Source organism: Alosa pseudoharengus, unplaced genomic scaffold, assembly GCF_046254945.1.
Source record: "Alosa pseudoharengus isolate Yale_2024_CS ecotype anadromous, Long Island Sound unplaced genomic scaffold, YU_APseudo_1.1 YU_APseudo_1.1_scf_9, whole genome shotgun sequence".
NCBI classification, from domain to species: domain Eukaryota; kingdom Metazoa; phylum Chordata; class Actinopteri; order Clupeiformes; family Clupeidae; genus Alosa; species Alosa pseudoharengus.
This window is the reverse complement of record NW_027468881.1, coordinates 32552636-32570484: the sequence shown is the minus strand read 5'-3', so window position 1 is coordinate 32570484 and position 17849 is coordinate 32552636. Positions and strand designations below refer to the sequence as shown.

Genomic DNA, 17849 nt, shown 5'->3' with positions numbered 1-17849 from the left:
CCCCCTAGTGAGTGTTCCTGAAATATTTCACCAAATCCAGCAGTGACTTTGATGTGCTGGAGTTTGTCAGAAGTGCCACAGGCCACAGTGGAATGATGGCCACCTAACACAAGCATTCTTCTTCCCCACTTCGCCGAGCTGACCCCAACTTCTGTGACTGTGGATGGGATATCCATCATTATCACCACACTCAGGCCCCTCTCTCTCTCTCCCTCTCTCTCTCTCTCTATCTCTCTATCTTTCTCTCTGTTTCTGTAACTACCCCCTTACTTTCCCCTTCTCCCTGTGGCCTTCCTGCCAGGGTTTCTTGGCCTCTTTAGCGCCTTAGCTAAGAAGCGCCTGGGGCAGTGTGGCCTTGATCCACCACCGACCTCCGCAGCTGCAACATCCCCTTGAAGCACACAGACACACACAGACACACACACACACACACACACACACACACATACACACTCTCTCTTTCTCTCTATGTCTCTCCATGGTGGCAAATGTTTTTGCATTTGTCTTCATCATCCACCGACCACCCAAACATCTTGTCCCCAAGGACTTATAAATGTTAGCTGGGACAGGGTCAGATGGATGGGGGGTGAGGGGGGCAATTAGGGCATTAGAGTGACAGTGTTTTACCACTGCTCACTGCTTTGGCCCACCATGGGAGCACATTACTTCACATAACTATCATCCACATAACTATCATAGAGCTCCGCAGTAAACCCTAACATCATATTGGCAGGGAAGACACCTGCGATGCTTTAAACACACGGCATATCGCAGGCTTATACTTTAACCTGCAGTAACTTCCTTCAATATATATATATATATATATAGTTATATAGTTCATTTATAGACAACAAATCCATGCTGTTTCCCCGTGGCTGTTCACATGTCCATTGTTTCTATGCCCCATGTATCAATCATGATTAACTTCAATGCTGGGCAGTCTGAGGGAGCAGACCTAAATGGGGACTCTTATGTAACTATCTCTGACATACATCTGCTTCTCAACGGGCTGGCTCTAGGGCTGGATTTGAACAGACCTGTCTCTTGCATTGGCATCTAAGAGGAATCTAAAGCTCTGATGCTGCCGTGCAGAGCCATGGGACAGGGTGGGGTGGGATTTCATCAAGAAGCACTACAATTGCTTTCATTTGGGTTGACAGCACTGCATCTTGTGCCTGATTTGAGTGGCCATGTGCTTGCCCACTCAATTAATGCCACGTGGAATTGTTTTTATGTACATAAATAGGAGAATTATAACACATTATTTTGATTGTTATATGTGGAAGTAATAAAGCTGATCATCAGCCTTTATGAAACAACAATCAGTTTATTAGGTCACACTTAAAAGAAGGGACTGTTCCGTTTGTTGCATTCATCCTTGTCATTTCAAACTAAATGTGTGAGTATTAATCAGTTTTGTTGGTATGGCACATGAGGAAGACATACATCATCCCCCAGGATCAGTCTCGCCCTGCTCTGCATATTTATTCTTCTGGCCTCTTGGGGATAAAAGCCCGTCTTTAAGAAGACCGAGAAGGAGAAGAAGAAGAAGAAGCTTCTGGAGAGAATAGGGGGGGGGGGGGTGAGGGACCAAGAATAGGGGAACGTTCCATAATCTCAGGCTCCCACAACAAACAATTAGTCCTCCTTTTCTTTCTGCACCATACAAAAAAAAAGTTTAGGGGAGAGAGAGGTAGTGAGAGAGAAAGAGAGAGAGAGAAAGAAAGAAAAATGCGAAGGAGAGGTGATGGGTGATGGTCTTTTAGAGGTCTTGTCATGTGCATGAAGGCTCAGTGGCCCGCTTTTTTTATTTGTCCGCGGCGCCTCTGTGAGTGTGCGCTCACCTTAAACAACAGAGTGGCTCAGGGGCCTCCGGGCCCCTTTCAGGGCCAATAGAAGGAGCACCTTAGGGGGCCATTTAAGTCTAAAAAGAGGCCTGACAGCCCTGTGCAGCTCCATGGGGCATCAATAAACGCTGACATATTGACTCTCTGTGCCCGAGCACCGCTGGAGAGAAGCACTGCCTGAATATGAATCCACTTAAGCGCAGAGCAGAGCAGTGTGGAGTGGAGTCAACCAGCTCGGGTCTGGGAGAGACGGTTCTCTTCCTGCACACACACACACACACACACACACACCGAGAGGAGTGGCCAGGCGGGGCAGCTCTGCATGGATGGTATCTCTGGGGTTTTGGGTGCTCTGGAATTTAGTTTACACTGTAAGTTGAGAACAACTGGCATGGGACTCGACTAGAGATGTATGAATTCAGAATGAGATGATGCACAAGCAGTTGGCAAAACACTGAGTTTGGAGGGGGAAAAACCAAAGCAGATTCCCGCCTATCACCCAGAGATTGCATCATTCAAGAACATAGTGGATTTTAGATTTTTTTATTTGCCTGTTGTTTATAAAAGGGGGCTTGGAGTAGGAATGTTTTCAGAGGGAATTGGAGGGGGTGGCAACTCATTTTCTGCCTATTTTCTTCCACTGGAGGAGGTGTCAATTTACAACAAGTTTCTCTCTTTCAGTTAAAGGCCATTCATTTCCTGCTTCAAAAGACCTAAGCTGCAGCATAAGTGCTAGTAATGCTGAATGACTCTTGCAGCATGGGGGAAATGCATAAACACATACATATTTTTTGTTTTATTTCAGTTTAAAGTCAATGTCTTTGTCAATGTGTTGGCATACACCTCTAGCAATTTTTCAGAATTTCTCTGAATTGCAATGACTGCATTTAATTTCTATGTCATATTGCATGAAGCCATAGACACTTGCCAAGAGAAACCATCATGCTGAATATTTGCCCCAGGTGATGTCTTGGGAACAGCAGTTCCTCCCGATGTGTAACATAACATCACTGATATAATTCCACAATGTAAGACAGACACTGGTGAGAAAAATGCTAAAAGTGTGTGTGTGTGTGTGTGTGTGTGTGTGTGTGTGTGTGTGTGTGTGTGTCTGTTTGTTTGTTTGTTTGTGTGTATGTGTGTGTGTGTGTGTGTGTGTCTGTTTGTTTGTGTGTGTGTGGTGTGTGTGTGTGTGTGTGTGTGTGTGTGTGTGTGTGTGTGTGTGTGTGTGTGTGTGTGTAGCTGGTGGTGAACTCGATCCAGCTCTCCAGTTCTGTCTAGAATGACTGTGTTATCATGACATTATGTCTTAGCAAACTCCCCTTTATGAAATGCAAAGTCTTTATCAGTGCTTTACTTCAGCAGTGCCATGCAAGCGTCTTTCTGGAGATAAAACGGCATCATAAACAGAAAAGTGCTGACAGTCAATTTAACCACTGATTTAGATTAGGGCCAAAAAATAAGGCGGCGCATTATATATATTAATGCAAGCTCACAGTGGACAGCTCTTGGCTTGGAAAAAAAGGAATGGCAAAAGTTTAAAAAAGGAAAGAATAATCTTATTTAGGAAAAAGCAGATTAATAATCATAGATGAAGATTTGTCTTTCCTCCAAACAAATAAGTGATTTGGGAATGTTGAACCTCTTTAAAGCTTATGGCTAAAAGGTGCTTTTCAAGCCATCCACCTACTTTTAGTTGCCGGGGAGTTTCGCTCTCAAAGAGGCAGTTTGTCAGTTATTCAGTTCATAGTTTTCACACTATTACTTTTCCCAGAAAAATGTTGGCAAAAAAGTGATGTATTTAGTCTTTTCAGGTCAAATGTGATGTATATTAATCATTCTCATCATAAAAACCTAGAGGTGATTAGGATGGTTAGATTATTTTAAGTTTGCCATTAGTCTTGCCAGATTTCTTGTCAAGTAATATTCTCTCTTATGACTCACTGTCTGACTGATAAATTCTGGAATGACATGAGCACGGTACTTCATTTATCAAACACTTTGGGTATAGCCCTCACACCTTCAGTTTTTAATTACTCCCAAAACTGGAATTACATATCAAGTACAGCCATGTATGTTTAAAATGGAGTGAAATGAGAGACGCTGTTTTTTTAGAAAAAATGGAGTGTGAGCACAGCCTGAGGAGAAACTGACAGTGGACGCATAAATAAGCCCATTAGTTAAAAATGTAACGACAAGCCTGTTTGAGGCTGTGAAGTGGGAGAGAGAACTGCCTCCCTCTCTCCCTCTCTCTCTCCCCCCCCTCCCTCCCTCCCTCCTTCCCTCTCTCTCTCTCTCTCTCCCTCCCTCTCTCTATCTCTCCCCCCTCCCTCTCTCCCTCCTTCCCTCTCTCTCTATCTCTCTCCCTCCCTCTCTCTATCTCTCCCTCCCTCCCTCCTTCCCTCCCTTTCTCTCTCTCTCTCTCTCTCTCTCTCTCTCTCTCTCTCCCAGCTGGCCACCCCTACCGCTGTTCACACTTTGGCCACCGCATTCACGTTTTAAGTTAGTGGAAAAAATCTGAGCAAATTTCTGATTTGCAACACTCTAGGAACATGTTTATTGTCTTTGTGTGGCTGCAGCAACACACATATAAATAAAGCTAATGAACAATTCTGGGGCGAACCGACTAAAGAGCAGAAAATGGGGAATTTTATGGCCGTAAGTGGCGTGGGCTGACGGTGATTTTTAAGCCATTGGACCATGGTGGTTAACCACTAATCATAGCTGCACAAATGTCCCTGCTCTTAATCACAGTTACACATTATTATAGGCCATGCCTTCATTATAATTAAATAGGCCATAAATCTGTATTGTCCACTGCAGCCTCACACGTCCATGCATGGTAATGATAGAGACATGATAGAGACTGCTGACCCACAGTCGTCATTCTAACAAGCCCAGATGGATTTCAAACGGTCAGTTAGACATTGTAAAAACAAGAGAAGTTAACAACACTCAACGCCAATGCCCAAACATCAAGTAAGGGATGAAACAAAGACAAAACAACAGCTAGCAATGCAGCACAAACACATTCCTGTTGCTTAGCATAGATTGCAAAAGTTGTAATACAAGCACATTCAAGCAAGTTCAGACCAAAAGACAACTCACGGTGGCAAAATACCATGAATAATGAATAAAAACATGAATAATCTCATTTTGAGAGAAAAATCTCAGAGAGATCTCAGTCAAAAGGAGAGATTCTAGGAAGAAAAATATGTTCACTCTCTCCACACTGACACACACACAGAGCAGACCATTGCACACACACCTCCCTTCATACCATTCAACTTTCTCTTGCCCTCTCTCTCTCTCTCCTCTCTCTCATAATGTTGTTTCACACATCCACCTCTGTTTTCGCCTTCTCCCCAACACGTTCACTGTCCAATCTTAATGCAAGACCCTGATTGAATCCAATGCAGCACAAACAAAATTTGCTCTTAAAAGTCTCTTTGCACTTTTTTTTGCACTAGTTTGTGCAAAAAATGAGCGGTTGGAGCCGGGTGGTGGTACCACTGGGGAGGGAGGTGGGGAATTAGGACTGGAACTGCAGTTGGTCAAACAGGTTTAGTAGAATACAACACCGTAACAAAGACGGCAATAGGTTTTGGGTGACGGTGATGGTGGTGTGTGTATGTCTGTCTGTCTGTCTGTGTGTGTGTGTGTGTGTGTGTGTGTGTGTGTGGAAGGGTCTATCCTTGGAACAGACGAGGACATTGGCATTTTGTGTTTAGTAAACTAACAGATTGATCATTTTGCTCTACATTTTCTTGTTTTGTTGTGTTTTGTTTGGTTTGGTTTGGTTTAGCTTGGTTTTGTTTGAAATGGCCTCATTCTCTCTAATAGCTGTCTTGGAGTGTAATCTCTCTTTAATCTGGCTCATTCTTTTCCCCTTCTCTAGCTCTTTGTCCTCTCCTCTCCTCTCCTCACTCACACTGGCTCTCCGCATTGCTTTGGTTAACTCCCTGGCTGTGGCTATCTAATAGTAACACCTGCCAGGGACATCATCCATGCCAGACGTCTCGGGCTCGTCCTGTCCAGGGTCACCTCTGCTTGGACACTCCCGCCATTGAGAGGCCTTAAGGGAGGAGACCTAAAGGTCACGAATCACAGGTCCTATTATTCTACTGGTGGGTCCACAGCTACAAGGAGAGGGCTCTTTGTTTGGGGGGTAATTTTCACATTAGTTGTGTTATTTCAATTGAGACTAAGGAAAACTTTTTCCATGTGCGTCAAAGAAATCATTCCATGCCTGTACCTCACATTTAAGATGTGTCTGGGAATAATATGGGGAAAGACATTATAAATTAACCATGTTACGGTGCCACTTTTTCATTTTAAGAATGTACATCCATATTAAGAAAATATAGAAACAGAAACGAATCTCAGCACTTCATAAAAGTCTGGCTAAGTAAGAAACAAACCCCTGAGGTAAAAGTTCTAGAACTTTCCACCACAGACCAAACAGCGGCGTGACAAAAAAGGGTAACCTCCAAGTCAATCACTCGGAAAATGCTCCATTCCAGCCATTTTGAGGAGGGTGGACCTTTGCTTCTTTCACTGCGATTACCATATTTCTCTTGCCATTCTGACACCTGCTGCCAAGTGTGGGCGTGTGGAACACAGGACTTTACTTCAAACGCACTAAAGACCCCGAACTGCAGTATTGACTGAGGCTCAACACACGCCCAGATTGGACCCCCTCCCACCGCAGATGTACATTAATGCAAAAAAATACAGATCCACACAACAGAAAAGGAGGGAGAAAAAAGGCCCTCTCCCTTTTAACATGCTGTTGTCTGGCTTGATCGTGTCAGTTTGAGGGAGCCCATTGAAAGGTATTCATGCATCTGCCTTTAGGATACAAAGGCTGCTAGTTTATAAACTGTCTCCCCACTTGCCTAAAGGCTTTAGTTCCTATTATCTCCACACTCTTAATAAACTTTTGGAGGAGTTCATCAACTGCTCTGAATGGCTTATGTAGCCAGGCCAAAGACACAAAATAACAGACGGTTCTCTCTATACCCCCTTTCCTTTTCTTTTCAATTGACTGTTAAAAGGGAGAGTGGGCTGTCAAACACCAGAATGATTTTAGGTCAGCTACAAAGACATTCCTTATAGGGAACAATGGCCATTTAAAAGAACAAGTAAAGAACTGTTGACTTTTCAATTCATTTCTTAAAAAGTAATAGTAGATCCATTCCATGTGCTGCTCAGAGAGGTTAAAGAATTAGGCTAAATGCCACTTTGCCACTATATGTCATGTTATGCGTATAAACTATGTAGCACTGCATGGTAACATATTGACTCATTGTTATTACTATTAAATGTAATAGCTGTAGTGGAGAGTGTGGATGATACTGATGTTAGCCATCCTGTTCTTATCTCTCTGTTCTCATGTGCCACAATGGACTGTTCATGGCTGCCTGCAATTATAGTCCTCCAACTATCCAATCTAGAAACACTTCACTTTTGAACCATGAGGCCATTGATAAAAATTGAATAATGACCATATAAAGTGTGTACGCTTATCAAGAATTTGATTGTTTTACATCTGTTAATCACGTCCTCACACACTAACTCTGAAGGAAATGTCAAACAAAATTGGCAAGGAAAATAGAATGTAGCCTAAAGTTGAATAGGCTTGTACCTTGTCCTTTTACCTGTTGGAACTTTTTTTCTGTTCAAATCTGAGCCTAATACTTCTAATGAAGTTAGCCAATCTTCAGATGATTACCCTAAATAATCTGCATGTTTGTCCTGGAAGTAACAGGAAGTACTTGATGTGATGGGAAGTAACAGATGTGATGGCGATGAATGGAATGATGCAAACTGCATGGTGCGACCGAAAATTATATCGTTATAACAGGAAATGCTTTGCTGGTTCACTACAGCCTGCCATCTCGTCAGGTGCTCCGCGTCATGCTCGTTAGGCCTGTAATATGCCCAACAACAAATATATCATTCGCTGCAACTTTGCTCTAATCAACTGATAGGACCAAGTCCTACGGGGAACCTTAGGTCAGGTCATGTGTTTGAAAGGTAAGCATACCTTTTCCGGAAATATGTGTATTGCATGCTTACCACAAATGCTTTAGTAAACTCCGTAATCCTGCGCTTTAAACTGTACAGGTTGAGCAGTCATCTGCAGATATGCAGGATTGTGTTCTGTTGTGTTTCTAGCTAACTAAAGGCTACTACATATCTAGCACCCACAGCGCCAATCAGTAAAATGTGGCCTAGTTAGCACTCTCAAATTACTCTATTGTTGGAGGCCATCTCTCTGAAAATGACAAATGTGCAAGCATGCTCGCTATGGGCTGAGTATGAGCTGGTTTAGCCTACTTTGGTATGGCGTGATTATAAAGGTTTGCCGAAAAAACGTTAGTTTGTTATGGGCCAGTTATTAGAAAACGTGGGATGAAAGGGTTTAGATACCTTTTCTACCTTGGGCCGTCTCCTCAGGCTTCCGGGATGAATTACATGGAAGTGCAAAATGAGTTGGATTTACTGAAGGTATCTAGACCCCAGGAGCCCCCGTCAAATCCCCCCACACAGCGGTGACTAATAAACCAGTCATGCATAAAATATCGAGTTAGCCGGATAGAGAGGAAGTAAAAAGAGACCGCTACACTTTAAATTGCCCCTATGTGCAATGGGCAGCGCGCTTATGCAGAATCAACCAAAGTTGCGAACTGCCAACAGAGAAGTTTAAACTCGTGTATAAGTATTTTATATGATGAATCTGAAATTATGTCTGTCTAATCTCAAATTCCTTTTTTAATTGCTGCTAGATGTTATATTAAGTTAGATCAATTGATATGACTTTTCACCTTTACCTAGCCTACTCTACGTCCATGCGTAATACCTGAGCTAAAATCGAGGTATGACAAATGACAGTGAATCATGGTGTCAAACTTATGAACCTCATTTTGCAGATTTTCCCTTCGCCAAATGATTCCCTTTTGTTGGCCAACCACTTTCCCATTGGGCTTCCAGACAAGATTCTTGGCATTTGTCGGCAAAATGAAAGAGGGATTAAGGAATGGCCACTGAACACGCCATGGCAAAGAAGTGGCCCGCTATTCCTCCATTCAGTGCCGCCAGTTTAGTTCCTCCCCTTTAAGTATTTGTTATCCCAAAGAACTCATTGATGCAATTAGAAAACGACAATAAAGGAACAAAAAACTCAACAAATAGTCTCATTTGCCTAGGTCCACACACAGTGGCGCAAACAATAAACAAATCCGAAAACAATAGGTTAGGCCTATATATGTTTGTGTTAATTGACGCTAAAACCCAATTCTGGCCAGCCAGTGCACGTAAGGTAGACGTCCTGCCACTAACCAGATGGCAACTGGAATAAGGGTCAGATAGGCCTACGTCACACGCTGAATATCATATTGTGAATCGTAGATAGACACCGTGTATATTTTCTGAATGCACCGGCATATTCAAGACAAAAATCAATCTTTATTGTCGAAACGACAAAGACATTGATGGTGTAACTTAAAACAGACATCCAAGGCTTTGGCCGGGGTCATGAAAAGTTCCACGAGCTTCCCATTTTATGGGGCAACGCGCTACACTGAAGTAATGGCAAGTCCCATCATCAAAAACACTTTTGTGACACAAGATAGGAAGCCCCGAGGCCAGCGGTTTTATTGGAGCCAGCAGGAGTTTTCCCTTGTTGTTTGTTCGTTTTGTTCTTCAAATCTGCCGGGATGCCCCCCCCCCCCCCCCCCCCCCCACACACACACACACACACACGTCTATGCAGTTCAAGTGATGAAAGACACGTCTATGTGTCAAAAATAACACTACTTATCATATTCGATATGTCTTCATTTCTGTCGAAAAGTGTGGTAATCAAACTGTTTTATAGCGCAGGATTTGAGGCTACTATTTCTTTCATAAGTAAGGAGGGGGGTCCTTCAAAGTTATTGAGTGGGAAAGGATTATGTACTTGGTTTTATACGTGAATAAAAAATGCTCGTGTCTACTATAGACTTTTGAATTGTGCTAAGTACTCAAAAAAGGGAGATTGTCCCTTTAAAAACCCACCAGAGATCCAAAAACCATTCACGTTAGTAATATGGGCACCGAGATAGGGCTTGTCCCACATGGCAAGAAATGCTTTAATTAATAGACAGGCAGGCTTGAAAGCAGCACTGGCAGTCTGTAATATGATGAACTCCTATTGTGGTGGTGTCACCACAAATGTTTCAGATAAGCAAAAGCAGCCAAGGATCAAAGACTATAAGCCTCTCAATTTCCTCTAGCCGCTTCTACTTCTTCGCACCTACTTTCTATTTTTCCCCTTCTTTTTCCCCTCTCACTTAAAAAAAATCTGAAACACCCAGCAAAATCCCTTCCATGACAACTAAAGGGTGCTCTTTAGGTTAACAGGTCACCCGAGCCATTGGATGTAGCCTAATTGCACATTAATATTTCACCCGGTCCAGGGGGCTTAGGCACGCGTTCTCGAATGGTGACTTATATCTTAATAAGTTAGCAGTTCTTAACAGTAGGCCCTATCATGTTATCACCTTGATGTCTGTTCATTCTAAAATGTAAGCCAGTAGCTCCCTGCTGTCAGTTAGAAAAGGGGCATGTAAAAACTCAGATTAAAAAATTGCATGTTATATAATGATGATTAAAACAATAGCCTATAGGGCCTACTGGTATTGCCTAGTTTAGTCCGTTTGAATCATTAGGCTTTTTGTTTCTAAAAAAACAGCTGCTGAAAATTAAGGTGATGCTAGTTGAGGTGGAGAACTGAAGAGAAATGATGAGAGAAAATCCTCTGCATCCTCTGTATTTGAAAATGCGGCTGTTCAGTTCATGGGCAAATTATTTAATGAAATAACTGTTCACTTAAATTCTTAAAGTTGCGTAGCCTGGCAAAGCCGTTTAAATTCTAAATTATGGTCATTTGTTGCTGGTTGGACTAATTTGATTTGTTCCACGAATTACGTCACATGGTTTATCAGGATTTGGTTTTAATGGACTTCGTCGCGCAAACGGTTTTATTCTGGATGAGAATGCTGTACAAGAGTATTTCCTCATGTGACGGTAAAATTTAACGGTGTGGTACAATACTGCAAGGATACATTTGCTGCAGTTGTTGTTAAATTCACCAGTTCCTGTGAAATAATTAGAGCCTGTCAAAAATCATTAGCTCACAGGATCTACATCTTTTCAGCCTTGCAACAAACTTGTAGGTCTGTGAAAATACATCCAGAGAGCATTTGGAACGCCATAATAACCAGCAATTCAAAAACAGAGGCAGGCTACTGTTATAGCTATTTATTTCTATTTGTGTCTAATATTTGTTTTTCTTTTTTTTAAATTGTATGTGTTCTTTAAAACCTCCCAATGTAAATTCCGATGAAATGTGGAGAGTGAGGGGGAAAGGGGAGGTTAATCCGAGTTTAATACACTGATGCACAGCGCAGGACCGCGGCTGTGATGATTGTGTTATCTCCTCCCAACATTTGGGTCTCCCTCAATTTCAACCCAGCCAAATAGCTGCGAGAAAGTGCAGATGGAGTGACTCTCGATGCCCGAGGAAAAAATGTTATTAATAGCTAAATAACTTCTCCATACTTTCGCTAAATCTCTCTCTCACACCATTCCAGATGAATTTGTTTGAAGTGGTCTCCCGACTCATCCCGTCGTCCCTTTTTCTTTCAACGAAGCTTATTGGAGACTCCTAAACACAATTTCATATTCCACAAATATGAGTAGGCCTAGCTAAACGCAGGCCAAAACACACTCTGCCGTATTCACCCTACTTGAGCATGTCGCTATGCACTGCGTTCAGTTTGCATTTTAATGAAATATATATGGCTTATTTGGAGTATTATATTTCTGTTTATTATTATTTGACCTTAAGTCACATGGTTATTGTTACTTTATATGATCCATGACCTTTGGACGACATGACACCCAAAGTCTTGACCTCAACATTCTCTTTTGCTCCTATTATCAGAACATGCGTCTGACTACAGAGAGAACCACCAGTATTCAGTGGTTTGCGTTGACATGAAACGCACTTGACTTCACAATTGGCCACTGGTTTAATTTGACACCGCTGTTCTTTGAGATTGATATTAACTTTTAAATGATGGTTTGGAATCTTTATTGCATAAGCGCCTGTCATCTGCCATCATTGTATGATTTTCGTGTTATCACTTTAGCATCTGTCGTTCATGTCGGCATCATTGTGCAATATTTATCTTGACGGATCATTTTGAACTGTGGACATCACTGATTTGTGAAATGGTTTTCTAACCGCTTTTGCATATCAGGTTACCTGTCTTAAGTTGTATGCTATGCATGCATGTAGGTCTGTTGCCTTTCATTTTTGTATTTGACTGCCAGTGGATATAAGGCTGTTGGGGAGTGAGGGGGAGATGGAGCCGATTGTTTATATTTGTGTATCTTAAGCAATGGGTGTTGAAAGAACTGACATGCTGTAAAAAAAACTGGCATGCTATGATAATTAACACATGCTAACAGGACAACTAAATATTGCCATGTCTGGTTTCGCCATCTTGAGCCCCATTTCTTTAAAGCACCATAAAATCTGAACGAACACCAGTTGTTATTCTGTGAGGCTCAGACACGGCACCTAAGCGCTCTTTCCTCCTCAAATCCACCCCCATGTATTGTAATAAACAGCTGGCAATTTGCATGCAGATAAATTATAGGCTATCCCTTAACTTAAAATGATTGGTGTTTTTTTCTTTTTCATCTTGCTTTTCTGGTTAGGGTGTCCTATCGACTAATGCCATCCAAAAATAAAACCAAAATAAAATAAAAACAAAATAAAATAAATAAATAAGACGAAATCTTAACAACTGTAAAAGAAAAGCTAAAATCTCATAAATTCTTGCCCTGGGCTAGTCAGAGTGAGCCATTTAGAGATGAAAGTGAAAAGAAATAAAAGGCTCAATTTAATCTGCTTTAAAGCCCTTCAACATAACGTTTGTGCTTGAAACTCAGAGAGTGAGGGCTGATTGGGGATAAATACATTTCTTACCATGCCTGCGAGCTATTACACCCTTCCCCAACACAGTCGCTCATTCAAAAGACACCGTTTCCATTACTAGCTCTAATAAGTCTTAACATTATTAAATGCCAGCTGGATGAGCGAGTGAAACACGCGCAAAGACGAATCTTTTAAGACTTAAATATAAGATGTGCAGTAGCCTCGTTTGATCGTGTCACCAAACATGTGGACAGACTTTTGATGATGAGTTTATAAGACAATAGTGATGCAGAAACGTTGGTGCGCTACATTCAACATAAATAATAATAATAATAATAATAATAATAATAATAATAATAATAATAATAATACACGTAAATGCAAGCAGAGTGCATGAGTAATATTCGTCCGTTGCACCCTGTCATGGAAGCTTTGAAAATGATCTAGAACCCAGGCTAAAAAATTCTAATCACGGATTGTCACTCTCTATATCCATAATCCAAGAGCCCCAGCTCCTGCTGTCCCCGGGATTGTGCCGATTGTTGGCGCTGGCCCTGATCTCAAGTGGCTGTCAATTCGAGGTGGGTGAAGGACGTCATATTTACGCATTGTATCAAACCGCGTTAAGTACAGCACCAAGTCATGGCCAATTATAAATGTAACTCCAGTGCATGGTGAAAATATGTTCAGGTGTGCAGAACATCATTTTTTATTATCTGCATCATATGCATTGGCTATAAGTTGTTTGGGTGAAATGTGTCTCTGAGTTATGTGGGCGAAATTCACAAAGTATAAATTAAGGAAATGGCATGACATATTCCTCATAAAACACACGTACACAACACACACGCGCGCGCTCACACGCAGAAATCCACTCTCAGTAACACACACACACACACACACACACACACTTGGGGAAATACGACAGTTGAAGCAAACAATAGTGCGATTCCAAAATGAGCAGTAGGCATTTCCAAATAAGAATGAAACATTTTGCACCCTCCAATTCTTATTCTACTCCAACAGACGATTCTATAATATTACAAAACTATCTAACAGCAGGGCGTATTGAATAATTCATCTCCCTTTAGTTCCCTTCTTTGCCTTTTGTCCTAAGTTTTTTTTTTCTTTCTTTCTTTACGGGTTTCTGAATGTGAAAGGACAGTCCCATTCCTTTTCGCTGCCCTGCTTTTTAGGTTCTGCCTTTGTACCTCCGAATCTTTGCTATAAAAGCATTCAATAGAGTAGAAGGTCTTTTGGACTGAAGTTCATCTTCAAGTTTAGAGAAAACCTGTCTCAATTGAGAGAAATGCATTTTTTTCTTTTCTGATTTTATTTTTTAGACCTTTGCATTATATAGGCCAAATACAAAGACTATTGCATTTTAGCCTATTATTTGCTATATCCGTTGGTAAATTCAAAACGGATTATAGCCAATAAAATGTAACCGAGGATGATGCAAAATCGGAACCGTTACTGATGTAAGGCTATCAAGTCATTAACAAGTCGACAAATTGTTAAAAAGTCAATTTTGATAGTGGACTGCAAAATTATAATCCATTTGGTATTGACGTCTCTCTACAGGAGATTGTAGCCTACCATGGTAACACACCACTCCAGCAAAGTCCAGCGTTTTCTTTTTTCTTCGCTGACCACTCTGCGTTCTCAATGGCTGCACGTTCACCATTGCGCACCACTGTGAGCTCATGTGCTGATAATTGATATTGATTGTCACATCGGTCATCTGTCAGTTGCTGTTTCAAGGGACCATTTACACCACTCCAGAGGAATCTGGTGTGCAAATGAATTTACCCTCAAATACCTCCCGTCAGGAGCAATATAAATAATTAAGTATATCAGTCGGATGGCTTCCAGCTAAGTAGCATTGAAATCTCGCAGCTATTTGCAAAATATATTTCCCATTAGGCCTACGCACGACCCGCGATACACACTGCATTGTAAATAAGTTGGCCTGTCACTGAATTTTGTGTTGACATCAAATTTTAAATGAGCTTTACATTAATGTCCCTCCGGTGAAAAAACAACATTGTGCAAAACATGTGCACATGTGTAGCATTTTAAATCCATGTATTTACCTTTATCACCGAGTATGCCGTCGATGCTATGTTTAGTTTTCTTCTCTCCTCCATCATCTTTTTTATCGCAGTCATCTTCATCATCCTTCTTTCCAAACCGAGCCCTCAGAACCCGACTAATGGAGCTCACTAACAATTAAATAATTGAAATATTATTATTATTATTATTATTATTATTAGGCTATTATTATTATAGCCAAAATTAAAGTAGCATGTCTTTTCGTTGATGTAAAACAAAATAAAAGGAGTATTGCTTACCAGATGAGGCCTCACCTGAAGGTACAGTGCTTCGGTCACACACCCCGTCCTTCAGCAATTTATCTCGGATTTCCCAGCTGAACATTCCTGGGTTTTCGCGCTTGTACTCCTCGATTCTTTTCTCCACGTCAGGCGTTGCTACCTGCTTTTGTGTTGAATTTGTCGCCCAACGAAACGATTTGATTTGGGTGACGGAAGAGCAGAAAGGACACAAGAAAAGGCAAAAAAAAACGAAAACACATTTTATTTCAAATGAACAAAATGTGCTGTGTCTTTTCGGCCTGCGTTTAAATTCCTCTTTTCGAAATATCACATAGGCTATTGTAGGGCTAGTGAAGGCTACATCCACTGCGCCCACGAACTTTCAATACAAGTTTAGGAGGATATGCTATGCTGCCAGTGAAATCAGTTTATAACATGGAGCCTCTATGCAACAGCTATCCTTCCCAGATACATAATTGATTAAATGGTAACCCCAATTCCAGGAATAAAACAAGCACATTATTAGTTCAGCCAAGTTAACCCCAGAAGAGTAGCACACAACTCACCCTGGGTTTACTCCCTCCTATTGCACCAGGACGGATAGAACCGGTTTCCTGATACCGGCAGAGAATTTTGGATACACAACCGTGGGAAACTCGAAGCTGTCGGGATATCACGCAGGGTCGAATGCCGTGGTGGGCCATCTCCACTATCTTGTGTCGGATATGATTTGGCAATGGCCTTCCATTGATGAAAACACCGCCGAGTTGATTCACCCGACCTTGACCCAGAGGGGTTGACACTATATGGCAAGAAAATGGGACCGCAGTATAGATATGAGCAATTCGTAAATCATTTTATTTAAATAAATTGAATATTTGCTTTGTAAAATCAGTGTTAAATGACCTTTAAATTGTACAGAAAATATGTGTGGTTGGCTATTGCTCTTTTCTGTAAATTCAGAGAGACAAGCCAGCGGTGAAGATATTTGTTTTGACATTTGTTGTCTAAATTTAAATGATTGCAGTGTAGGCCTGGCCCAAATAGGCCTACAATTTGTTTGTTTTTCTGTCGTCTAACTCGTCGTGGAACACTATTATCCAAAAATACTATAGTCCGTCTTGCTAGGATTTCCCATAATTTGTAATTAAACAGACACCACTTGAATGGTCTATCGGGAATTCAAGAGGCACCAACGATAGCTGCATCATCCCGATTCACTATTCACAGTCATGATGTACAAATATTGATGTAATCCTTTGATACGTCGCTTTGCAATGTAGTTTACATTCATTTGTAGCACCAGGCCACTTCAGCAAATCCTGGATATGGGGTAACTGGTCAGCAGCGTGTTTGGTCTTTTATTGAGACCACTTGAGCACGAAGCGCGTTTGTGCGAATAGGCCCTGCTGCCAATATGAGGATGAATATTTTTTTTCCCCATGTTCCTCATGTGTTTTCCTCATACATTAACTTATTTTACTTTTTTTCTGTTCCATAAACAGGCCCATTTCACATTTTCTCTACTTGTAACTGCTCGATTAAAAATGCCCAAACACTGGGTTAGGCTGTTTTGGTTTAATTTTATGTAACCAAATGTATGTAAAAGCTACCCTCGCCTACTATTTAGTTTTTTAGTGAAACATTTATCCCGACAAATATATATTTTGGTTATGAATAATATAGCCATATATAGGTTCCAACTATTTTCAAAGTTTCCATTGCTTCTGACAGCCATGCACCCATTTTAATGCGCTGCACATACCTTCCAAAGGAAATCCAGTACGGGGGTAGTTTTGTCCAGGCGCTGGTCGCATCATTCGGGGTACAGTTCCCGGCAGAGATGACATTCTTCTGTAGAATTAACTAAAACAAGGCTGATGTTCAAATGGTGAACACGAGTCCAGACTTGTTGATGAAAATGTCTTTGGAGAGGAAAAAATCTGCGAACTCCTTTGGTCACAAAAGAAAAAAGAAAAAGAGACATCCAGCCCGATGGGTTTACAAGTTGTGAACCTCATGCAACGCTGGGAAACACAGCTATGCCTCCCGCGAGTCGGAGAGGGGCATGGGCAAAACAAGACAACCGCGAACAAGGTGCAGCGTGCGCTCACGGAGGGAGGGGGTGTTCCTGACACTCTCAAGTGGACAAAGGTTACTTAATTCTTTGCTGTGTTTTGCTAAAAGGTCTGGTAGTTTTTGATGACAAAGTCCGCTTGGAGGCTGAGAGTAGTTTAAGTGGATAACTTTAACGCGCGGTGAAGGAGGGGGTGTCGCGCGCGCCGATAGGCTCTCGCAGCCTTCTTTTATTCATGAGGAGGGAAAGAGGCTCTGCCAAGTTTTTTTCGGCCAATGGTAAAAAAACGACGAACGACGCAAATACACTTCATATATTTTCATTCACTGCACACCGCCTCTTCTCAGTAGAAAATAAACAAAAACGTTTGATTGATTAAAAGGACCACATGGTGAAGGCAGCAGCACGTAGAAAAAAAACAAATTACGGGTTTTATTAGCCTAAGTGAGCGTAGAACTTAAACTAGGTTCATTTGAGAGAGGCTGAAGACGTGATGAATGATATAGAATATGTCTAAATGTAGACACTGTTTTGGTTCATGCCTGTAAGCCTGCACAATCGGGCACTTTCATTATTCGTTCTCTGTTCCAGTAAAA

At 41.5% G+C, this 17849-nt stretch overlaps 1 protein-coding gene across 3 annotated transcripts in view; it reads right to left on the bottom strand.

Moving 5' to 3' along the window:
- Nucleotides 1-17026, bottom strand: part of pax7b (paired box 7b) — a 54889-nt gene extending 37863 nt beyond the window's left edge. For 2 of the 3 annotated variants that reach the window (XM_076275483.1, XM_076275484.1), the window contains exons 1-4: nt 16942-17026; nt 15743-15978; nt 15195-15339; nt 14937-15065 (exon numbers count right to left, since the gene is read on the bottom strand). In XM_076275483.1, coding sequence (XP_076131598.1) covers nt 14937-15065; nt 15195-15339; nt 15743-15978; nt 16942-17026 — 595 coding nt within the window. The remainder of the gene's footprint in view (nt 1-14936; nt 15066-15194; nt 15340-15742; nt 15979-16941) is intronic. The other variant, XM_076275485.1, reaches the window with a different exon arrangement.
- Nucleotides 17027-17849: the final 823 nt, after the last annotated feature.